This window comes from Trichoplax adhaerens, genomic scaffold (genome assembly GCF_000150275.1).
Source record: "Trichoplax adhaerens TRIADscaffold_5 genomic scaffold, whole genome shotgun sequence".
Taxonomy (NCBI): Eukaryota; Metazoa; Placozoa; class Uniplacotomia; order Trichoplacea; family Trichoplacidae; genus Trichoplax; species Trichoplax adhaerens.
In genome coordinates, this window is record NW_002060947.1 from 1,724,975 (window position 1) to 1,736,340 (window position 11,366).

General features: G+C 30.6%; 1 protein-coding gene across 1 annotated transcript; it reads left to right on the forward strand.

The window, feature by feature from the left end:
• Positions 1-3,400: 3,400 nt before the first annotated feature.
• TRIADDRAFT_56298 (uncharacterized protein) lies at positions 3,401-11,044 on the forward strand (the record flags this gene model as incomplete). The annotated part of the gene is made up of 25 exons (XM_002112328.1): positions 3,401-3,452; positions 4,370-4,456; positions 4,820-4,869; positions 5,009-5,128; positions 5,254-5,334; positions 5,416-5,501; positions 5,618-5,669; positions 5,802-5,883; positions 6,392-6,476; positions 6,715-6,802; positions 6,944-7,007; positions 7,178-7,263; positions 7,345-7,434; positions 7,498-7,542; positions 7,718-7,820; positions 7,898-7,992; positions 8,124-8,212; positions 8,412-8,459; positions 8,538-8,569; positions 8,672-8,749; positions 8,824-8,900; positions 9,285-9,372; positions 9,561-9,704; positions 9,842-10,083; positions 10,976-11,044. 25 exons carry the CDS (start codon positions 3,401-3,403, stop codon positions 11,042-11,044), a joined length of 2,133 nt encoding a protein of 710 aa, XP_002112364.1.
• Positions 11,045-11,366: the final 322 nt, after the last annotated feature.

The following is an 11,366-nucleotide window of genomic DNA, read 5'->3' on the forward strand; positions in this document are numbered from 1 at the left end:
ATTTTACAATACGTATTTTATCTTCTTTGCACAATTGTACAATATACTGCTCATAAAGTTACTATTAATACAGTGACATTTTATTGCATGAAAAAGTACAGTATGAAAAGATATCTAAACGAGGAAGGCTACAAAGTGACTCCCAAAAATTGGTCATGAGGCAGAAATGCTCTCAATCTACTCCTCCAACTGTTTTATGTAGCCTATGACTTTAGATACTACACAAGTTTCGTCAATGTTTTACGAACTCATCATTTATAACTAAATATGACAAATAGTTTTGTGCTAGAGGCATCAATGAAAACGAATAAAACATATTTTATCGAAGATACAACTATTCGATTAAAAGCACGTTCACCTTGGATACAACGTTGTGCGGTGTAAAAGCCAAAAACTAAGTTACGTAGTATACTAGATTTTAAGAAGAAATCAGGTATAAAATAGCGAAAATGGGATCCTTATTATGCTTTATTTATATCTTAAGAGTGATAGTTTATTTAATTACGCGCACAGCAATAGTGACTCAATTGCCAAGAATATTATCCTTCAGTAATAAATAGAGTAAGTTCATACTTATACCTGATTATAGTTTAAAGGGTACAAATTCTAATTTATAACTAGGTGAGATGAAAGTAGTACTGTATCGGCGCATCTGATTCATTTTATTAGCCGTTGATCCATTAAAATGACTAGAAAAATACCGTCCATTCGGCTTATGATTGCTTTTAACTCTAGAACTTTATCTAAAATAGCTCATTTAAGCACGCGTGTAAATATAAATTAGCAGCAATGAGCTTGCACTTTATTCATGATTTTGACCGGCTCAATTCATCCATCCGTAGTCAATATAAATCAATAGCATTGCACTGGCGAATGGCTCTATAAAATTATAACCTTCATCGTTGCTTTTTTTCCCTTCTTCCCTCCTTAGATAGCTACGCAACAGCAATACGATATCGTCCCGTGGATTCTTTATTATTATCTGCTAATAAATAAATAAATTGAAATTGTTTAATATCGTTCCGTCCCTACCTAAGCTTATGTTGTATTCTAACAAAAGATGTTGAGGTACGAACATGTGGGCGTCACTCTCGCTTGGTTGACGTGCAAATAGCTGACGTATATTTTCCCTATGGCTTTTTAATGTTATCTTCTGCTAGGTCAGAGAAAATTTCTCTTCTGTGAAATTTTACACTGCCATTTTTTTTTTCAATGAAAATTTGAAATCCTTTAAAGTTCTTGGTAATGAGTGATTTCTTTTTCCTTGAATGGCTGTGTTATCCAATCTTTTAGGGGGAGATAAACCCTTATTAAGGTTTCCAATGTTTGCTTGTCAATAAATTGATTCCGTTGATTAATAGGTAATAGGTAATGTAGAGGTTAGCAGAATTAAGGATGGAGAACAGTATTGAAAATACTCTTATGAAAGAAATTTCCACCATTCTAGGTAAGTTATTATTATTTTTATTATGAATAGAAAATATTGAAATAGGCCCTCTTCCATTTTATTGTGGCCATAGTTTATTTATCTAATAGTATTTTAATTCACTTGCTCGCTCTTAATATTTACTGTAGTCAAGTAGTATACGCTGAACTAATCAATTTGCCCATTTCAACCTTGTTGCGTCGTAGTACTAATTAGGTTAAGTGGGTGTTAAAATGAAGTGAAGTATGAGAACGAATTGTTTTTTGCTCTACAGCTAAAACTACTCTACAAAAAATAGCATTTAACTCAACTGATAAAAAAGGTTTATATTCGAAGTGTTCTTTCTGCCTTCTCTCTTTGATAACTGCTATTTATCAGCAAACTGAAAAAGATGTCTATATAAAAGCTTCAAATAGAACTTAGTGTATGTCTACACGTGACTGCTGTTGTCTTTTCTGTAGTCTATTACTAGGCAAAGTATTGTACGTTTTCGCGAAAAAAAAAATTGTCGTATACAATATACTTGCTGATAGCAATTTGCAAGAAATGACGAAATGTTCCTCTATAATAGTAATCATTTTAATAATACTCCTTTTCGGCATCATTTGTTAGAACAGTGTCGTTCAAGATGTAGTAGCAATCGATACGATTCGGAAAAAATTAAAACTTAATTACAGTCAGGTGGAATTACAATTACGTGTTACTGAGAGTATGTTTGATGTTTATAAATATTGTATTATTTTAATTTATAATACATGTCCTTATTAAAGGAACAGCAATCGATGTAACACGTAGTGAAAACTTCGCCATTACTACATCAGGAATTATGATATCAACAATATTAAAGTCTTACAAATGGGCTTAATTTCCTATGCAGTGTAACGCAATGATAACCGTGATATTCATAGCTAGATACTCATGCAAATTTGGCCGCTGCCACAATAAAATATGAATAAGGATGTGTACTTTGTAACAATTTACGGCAAGTAATATTGTTACAACAAGATCCAAGGACTATATACTATACAAGTAAACGTGTAATTTCGCACTATAAGAATCTTATCGAGTATCCCGATATTCTTACATAAAAATGAACCCTTATTATCATAACTTAATATACGAATGAATAATTGAATAAAGCAGTTACTTTAATGCTCAATATTTTTCAATAATTCCAATGTACCAACTTTGCAAATCTTTCCACATTACCTGATATACATCCATCCTTGTACAGATAGCATAGAGTGTATTTTGAGATAAGCTTTCAAATATATTTAGAGGCCATTTGCTGATTTCTTACTCTATTAATACTCTAATGTTACCTAAGTATTTTGTTTTGAAATTAACGATCCTAATGTGAGCAGTCAGTTAGCGAAGAAATGTATGTTATATGAATAATTGGTACTCATTATTTTTTCTACCTCACATAATCTTGAATAATACAAAATTATAAAAAATTGATAATAAGATGTTGGACCTTAATATCAGTTCTTGCTCATCAAAGTATAAGTAATAGAATATCTACTTCATATTGAAATTTAATGAATTCGTTATATCGTCAGCCTTCCAGATTTGTATGGTTTTAACTTTGTTCAATATAGCTGTAAATATACCGTTACGCTGACAACTATCGCCAGTAGAAATGGAGATAAAAGCGTACCTTTTATTGTTGTAATATCCGTATCAAAAATTTCTGGAACGAATTTCAGATATACATATTAAACTTATGTGGATTACATATATATGCACTAATACTATTTTTATGAGTTTATAAAATCGGCTAGATCTTAAATCATATCAGCCGTTTTCTTTTTTTGATATTTTAAAGTGTCAGTTCAGCATGGAAGACAACAAGACTATAACAGTCAAATCAAGAGAATTTTAGCTACATGTAGTACAATACGCAGCAAAGCGGGAAGTAGCTGTCAAAACTACAAAGTGATTTACAGATGTGGAGTTCAACTGTGGCGTTCAATGTCTCTCGTAGCGAAAGCTGGGAACTTACCTAACGATACCAAAATTAAATGTAAGTTTAGATTTTAATTTTTAAATAATTTTCAATCATATGAATTCACGAATAAAATGTATGAGCTTACCGGTATTATGAAGAATAGATCACGGCTACATTATAAATCAGCTTTTGAAACTTATTACGGTTGATATAATTGGTAAATTACTTTTAATTATTATGAGAATGATGATGCATAAATTATATGAACTCTTGGTGCTCGCCTTTAAGTACTTACTGTACTGTCTTACCTCTAGCCATTATTTATGTAATCTAATTCATCAGTTATTTTGAGTGAAGTCTAGTAGCAAAGAATATTGAAATGCGTATCATTTTATCGCGATTTACTCCCATCGAAGAGTAATTGTACCATTAGAATAATAATTAGCTATTTAACAATAACTTTTGACATCTTATCGTATAGAAAAATACATACAGTATAAGGAAAAGATTGTTCACAATTTATGGCTGATTAACAAATTGCTAAAAATAGTTTTTCAGTGCAGGCTTACTTCACTAAAATACTTTAGGATAGCTACGGTATTATATATGACGATTCAGAAAGCCTGTAGCGGTTTATCCTTCACAGAATTTAAAAATACATCGCTATCAGAATAGCGCAGTACGAAGCTAATTCATAATTTAGCCGTTACGATAGCAAAGTTTGCAGTATAGAATGATATTCCATCAAACCTATGTATATTACTTTGAGCAAAATATTTCTGGTAGGAACTATAATTCAGTGATTGAAGCGATTTTACGGTGAAGTGTTATAAGTTAGTCTATTTTTGGACCTAATTTTATATTAATATATTCTGCTATACTGAGGTTTACCACAGTTTGTTAATAAATCGCAAGATTCAATTCGCAGTTCGATGTGCTATAAGAATAGTTTATATCATGCTGTAATCTATTTGGTTTGTATCTTGATATAGTAAGATCGGAAGCTTGCCAACTAATGATTTATTCCTTAATGAAATTACCCATTGATATATCAGTCGCAAAAGAAACTCTTCAGGTAGGTAAATTAAACGAGCAATTTATACATTCTTATGGTACAACGTAATATCTTAATAATGCTTATTGATTAGGCTCAATAATAAATATTTATCACCATCAGTGATTCATATATCATGTTTACTTTGCGTGGTATAACTATAAATCACTTTCTTTCTACAGATCACGCATAAGTGTAGCCGGGGATGGCTAGGTTATAATGCGCTCATTATTTCTCATTTTTATTCTTAATTTTTTTTCCTTTTGGTAATAAAAATGCAGTTAAATTTCATATTTTTAGACTTTGCTAGTTAATTATTATCTACAGTATATACCGCATTAGTAAATTAATTTGTTAGATGAAATTTGTTAAATTTGTTTTTACCTAGCTTTACGAAATGAAACTCGTTCTAGGGAAATGTTAGATTTGGCCGCTGAAGTAAGTCCAAAAGAGATATGTTAAAGCATTGTCTTAAAACGATTTAGAGATGTTAAATACTTAGAATAGTAACTGCCTAAAGTACTAATAACAGAATGTAAATTTATTTTTAAAATTGTAATAAATCTTTACTGGCTAGCTGTATCTGAAGTACAAATCCAAAACTAGCTGCGGTCTGAACAATCCTAAGGATGGTGTTTCATATTACCTGGAATTTCTTTCCGAAGCTATGCTAATTTACTGTAGTATTTGTGAAAATGTATGTCTGTACTTGAATGATCCAGGATCTACCATTAGGATGGTCTCGCTAAAAGTCATTTTTTTAGATTACTAATATATAGATTAGCTAACAATTACCTAATCTATTAGTAATTATTTTATCAGGCTCTAGCTAAGCGACAGTTCGATCAAGCTTTTGATTATTTTGCCAAAGCAGAGAATATAAAGAAGGATCTCCCTTGTCTGGTACCTTCTTGCTGTATTAGTAAGAGACTATTTCTACGTAAATAACAATTACGAACGACGATTTATATTGATTACATTTAGGGAAAAAAACTAGTAGCAATAAGTTACAACTTTGGAGTTGATATGTTTGATAGCCAAAACTATAAACAAAGCGTCAAGTGGCTACAGTAAGCAGAATTATTTAATCAAGCTGTATCATGGAATTTCAAACATATTTACTAACTCTACTACATTTAGGTTTCAGTTAAAAATTTTTTACCGATATTGTAAATAAATTTATTAGGAAATCTCGATACCTTGCTAAATATTTGTACGACCTGGAGGGTAGTAAGAAGGTGTTTAGGGGATACGCTATAATTCTTTCCTGAAATTTCTCTAATGTTAATTATTAGTAATGATTACGGGTACTTGACTATAATTTTTCAGTTTAGATGCTTACTAATTATTGCTTTTATATTTACCATTAGGCTAGAATATTACGTTTACTTGCGAATGCATACATTCATTGGGATATTGAAGAGTACTATGAAATGGCATGGAATGCCGTAGGTAAATTGCTGTTTCTTAATGTGGATACGATATACCAGTCTAGGTTGTTTGCATACTGAGTTATAAGTGTTTCTAATATTATCATATGGCTATGATGGATCACTATCCAATTTGAATCCTTACTCAAATTTTATTATAGAAGATGCAAATAATGTATGTTATACTTCTAGGTCATTTCCGACCTTTATCGTTAGTAGCATAGTACATTGTTCGGATTTCTATCAATGAATTTTCTAATTACGAGAAACAATTTGTTGCAAAGTGAAACTATGCTTGATTACTTATTTCGTATCACAGTTACATTCTCATCCTTTTGGGTTTTACTTAAAATTGAAGCTTTTATTCCAGCGTAATCACGCTAACATTAAAGAAATTCACTCCAGTAAGCTGTTCAATATGCTAATCTTTGAAGAAATAATTTTTTTATGAGCCTAATGATCGATTTAGTAATTAATCATTAACTGGCTAATGTAGTACTTAACATATTTGTGTGCTTGTCTTACAAAAGCTGTTGAGTTGGCATTTAACCTTCCAGATATGACAATCAATATGGGGCTCAGCTTTTTGGAATTAGTGAAGAGTCACGACAATTTGTTAGTATACTAATTAATACAGTACTTCTCTCGCTAAATACTGTTACTTCATTAAATTTTTATGTAAAGCGCCTAGATCTTGCACTTTGCCTGTAGTACCCACTGTATGTTTGCAATCATACATCTTCATGAAATGCTTTTGCTATTGTACGGCATGGTAGTATGATCGTAGATAGTGTGTAACCAACTCATTAAAATAGATTTTTATAAATTATATCTTGATCCTATATTATGATAGGTATACTGTTGCCAATGCGATACTTCGAATGCTCTGTATCAGATTTGATAGTTCGATGAAGGTTATAATGGTAAAAATTGCTTTATTGGTACGTCTTTATATGTATATTGAATCTGAAATTTCAAATGTTAATCAGCTCTTTAATATCAATAAATCAAATTTGCTGATGCAATGATCTAACTGTTGGTATTTACATGTAATCGCAATATAATCTATACTTGCCATTTAGGAACGTCTTATTAACGGAGGAGAATTACATGAGGCAAAACAGTTGGTAGAAGGATTGGTTGAAGGTCAATATAACGCAATATATTTATCATATTAGCTCTTGTTTCTTATATTTTTAAGGCGTCTGGAATTATAAACTGTTTTTCCTAAGAAATACTGTATATTAATTCAGTTTAATTCTTTGAATAAATGAATATCAATTTAAATCTTTTCTGTACTATGCTGATTGGATTAGAGCAAAATAAGAAAAATAAGATAACGTCACAAATGCTAAAGAAACTGAAATTCCTTTTACAGAATCAAGCATATCAGTTCTACCAAGTAACAAAATAAAATATTTTAATCAAATTTCACTTAAAATTAAGTAATATCTGTCATGACATACATGTATTATATCCGAAGGCTGGTAAATTCTCTGAGGCAACTGAATGGTATAACTTCTGTTTGCACCTAGCCAAGGAGAGTGAAATGGAATTAATTCTTAGTTTGCTGGTACGATGAATGTTGAGAGAATAAAATCAATAAAGCTGCTAATTATTTCTTCTTTAATCTCAGATTAATTTAAGCTGCTGTCATATCATGCGAAAAGAATTTAATGAGGTTAGGAGAATAATTCTAGTTGGTAACTAAGACAGACACTCGGCTACCATACAATGCCTTTCATAAATATAAAGTGCTACATCACAAACTTAATAGATTATGCTATATGCATACTGCTAGTTTCTACTGTTGCGTAACCAATCTTGAAATTATTTGCTCTTATTGATGCATTTAGGCTCAAAAAGCCGTTGATAAAGGAAAAAATATTCAGCCTAGCTGTCCTTTTATGTATTATCTAGAAGCCAAGATTGGATTAATGGCCAATGACAGCGAAAAAGGTTTTGTTACCTCTTTAATTGACTAAATAGTAACAAATTCTATCATCAATTAAGAAATTTTCTATGTTGAAACATAGTGATGAACGCGCTTTCAGATCTTGTGAATTTAGAAGTAAATAAAAAAGAAGATAAATTTGGGCTAGTTTGTGTTATACTGCAAATATCAATGAAGGTATATATATTTAGTATACACATATGTAGCAATTCTGATGAATATATATATACAATATTAAACGGTAATCTTCGGTAGTAAATTTTTTATTGCTTTACAATTATGACGCGTACTTTTTGTTTTATCAATAGCAAAATAGTTTAGACGTAGTGGGAAAAGCCTTACATTACTTGACGGCCTCAAACTCCTTGGACTATCAGAATTTAATAGTACTCTTAAAGTGAGTTTATGGATTAAAAGAATGCAAATAAATAAAAATAATGGCACTTTTATATTCATTTATCAAGCTTTGTTCTAGAGAATTTAGTGACTAAGTTTATATCACAAGATTACAGTATCGTAGCTCCGATTTTATACTTCCTTTGGTAGCCTGACCTTTTCGTGACCTCCATTTATTACAAGATATTATTTTTCATTAGATTTTATATAATGTTGCTGTTGAAAGCTAATTGGAGAATACGAGATTGGTAAGTTATGAAAAACAACTCAGATTTATAGGAGTTGACATTTTTTAATCGTATGATTATCTGATTTCATTATTTTAGCTGCGAGAATATTATTTACTGCTTTGATGAAGGTATACACTATGGCCAGGGTAGTAGTGTAGCTTAGTAAAATTACACTGAGTTTGTAGAATGATCTTATGATGATAAGGTGGCTTCTCTTAATGCTGTTATAGCTCATAAGATTATGCTAAATAGTCTTTCCAGCCAGAAAGTAAATTTATCTAATGATGCAGTCTGGTTCATGAAAGCAGGTTTGATGGTATATAAAATGTGTACGCTTGCACGTAGTTTACGTTATAACAAGAATTAAAATCTCACAATATAGCATGGAATATGGCATTGAAGAATCGTAAATTAGCCACAGTGGAACAACTAAATCGATATTTTGTTCTGTCGTACCAGGTAACCCATAAATTAATATGATATAATTAATGATATTCGTATGGAAATTTATACAGTTTGTGGACGAATAATGTTTCTTCTGGTCTTAGGATGATATATATAACGCTATTTTCAGTTTTCTACTTTCTGCCCAGAAACGAAGGTAATAGTTTCTCATCAGATGATATGCCTTATAATGGATGCTGCTACCAAATTGCGTTTTGTGAATGAGTCGCTACACAACAATATTGAAGAGGTACAATACTATATCGAAAGTTAGTACAGGATTTTAAATATCAGTGAAATTTTTAATTTCCTTTGATGTTACTAACGGATATAAAGTATACCTGTCGGTACTTTAGTATTTTTCGGAAAGTAATATTTGTTTTAATTGAAATTTCTTAGAGGCGAATGCTAGTCAGTATTACAGAGATTGGAACGAAATTTTTCCAGAATAGGCGTATTCTAACAAAACTCAATGATGATTTCGACAGTAAGTGAGATTAAAAGTGTGATGATTTTATGTTTAGTAAAACAGATAAGATAGATTTAATTATATTTTTGAAACTAAACTTAAGATGCCCTACATTGTACTTACCAATTTATCTATATCCAATCGCTAGAGGCAAATACTATATAAGCTTATGCCATTATTTTCAAATCTTTACTTTCAATTTACAGAATCGATGAAAAATTTAACGATCCTTATGTTGCTTTACGAAATTGAAGCTTTTGCAAAGCTTGATGACTTAGAAAACTTAATGAAACCTCTAGATACTCTATTAGATTTAAGCTTGGATGTTCCAGTTTTAAGCCATATTGCAGGTAAATGTTTAAGTAGCTGAACCTATATTCACTATAGTATTTACTCTTAAAATTGTATAGATTCTCGGTACATTTATCGCTATGTTTATTCTATTCTACAATATCAAATTTATTAATTATAATTTTCCCATTTCTAGCTATTATGCGAACTTTCGATCTATCCGAAAAATACGTAATCCCGCAATTAAAGATTTTAGACTGTATTTACCGACTGTGCTTACCAAATGAAAATGATAATGATAAATTCAAAAGCTTATGCATACTTCAGCGTTCAATCCTTACTTCCCTAATAGACAAGAACTTTACAGATATTAATATTTCTGATTTATTATGGAGCAAACTGAAGCAATTTTTGGATGTAGTGATTAAAAGACGAAAGGTAAAACTATTTTTTATGGCTCTTTATAGTTTAATTCATTGTATTCTATATTCCTTAGTAAGAGGTGTTACAATATACTGAGGCATTATAATTTGCTTCATTTGCTTCATTTCCTAATATTCTTTTCATCAGTAATTGTAATATACAGATATTGAATCTGAAGCAATTTGTCTTCTGTTGATATTTAATAAGCATTTTGCCGAAAAGGAATTAATTTGGTTCATAATAAAATGCTGGAATAAAGGCTGGGAGAGATTTGCGTACGTTGGATGTCAAACTTTGAGAATCAGTCGTTCATTTTAACTTTTAGTGAAAATTTTATCTTTGGTATTACTTAATCAGAATTTAGCTCTATATTTTCTCATTAAATTGAAAACATTCTAGTGCAATGAAATACAGAGATGGTGAAAAATGGTGCTCGGTCAGTATAAAAGTTTTAAATCTTTTGCCTAAATGCAACTATATCCTCAAGGGGAAGGTAATTGTTATGAATTCAAGACCTTGAAACGATTATTATTAGTACGAGTTTTATACGGCATTTCTATTTTGGTATGTTTATATAGATAATGAAATACTATCCAGATATTGTTTCGAAGATCGAGTAATGAATGATGGAGTCGGTAAAGAATTAAGAACCAGGTATGGCAATGCCAGGTGAAATATTGTCAAGCATCGAACTCGTGTAGGCTATAACACTTTACATATTTTCTGATTGATTAATCGCTTGATTCTGTCGATTTGCAATGAAAAAGCTTATTATACATAGAGTATCATTCATATTTACAAATTTGAAGGAAAGCTATCTTGGCGTTCTTTCAGTCTTGATGTATCGCGATATAAGGTGTAGTATTTTATGCAAGTGTTTATTCTGAACAGTTAATACTTTTTGTAGGCAGCTGCTACTTTATACTTAAAATTTATTTCGGAACATGTTCCGGATATGGGAACTTTACCTACTTAACATGTACACGAAAATGCGCATATGTATCTGTACATGTTACTGCATTTTTTAACACTTTCTAAATTGTAAAATCGTTTCAGTATTACACTCCTTGACTAGTAAAAACATAATGCTCTGAACAAATAATGTAATCATGACTTTATTATAAGTTTAACATCAACATTAGCATATATTCATATTCTTTACAGAAAGTAATCAATTTCTTATTGTCAGAATAGTTGCAAGAGTAAAAAGGTACCGAAAAAATGTAAGGAATTACTAACCGTATATTGGACGTATGAGTTANAGTAACAATTTAGTTTTTGAAAACCAAAAATGTTAA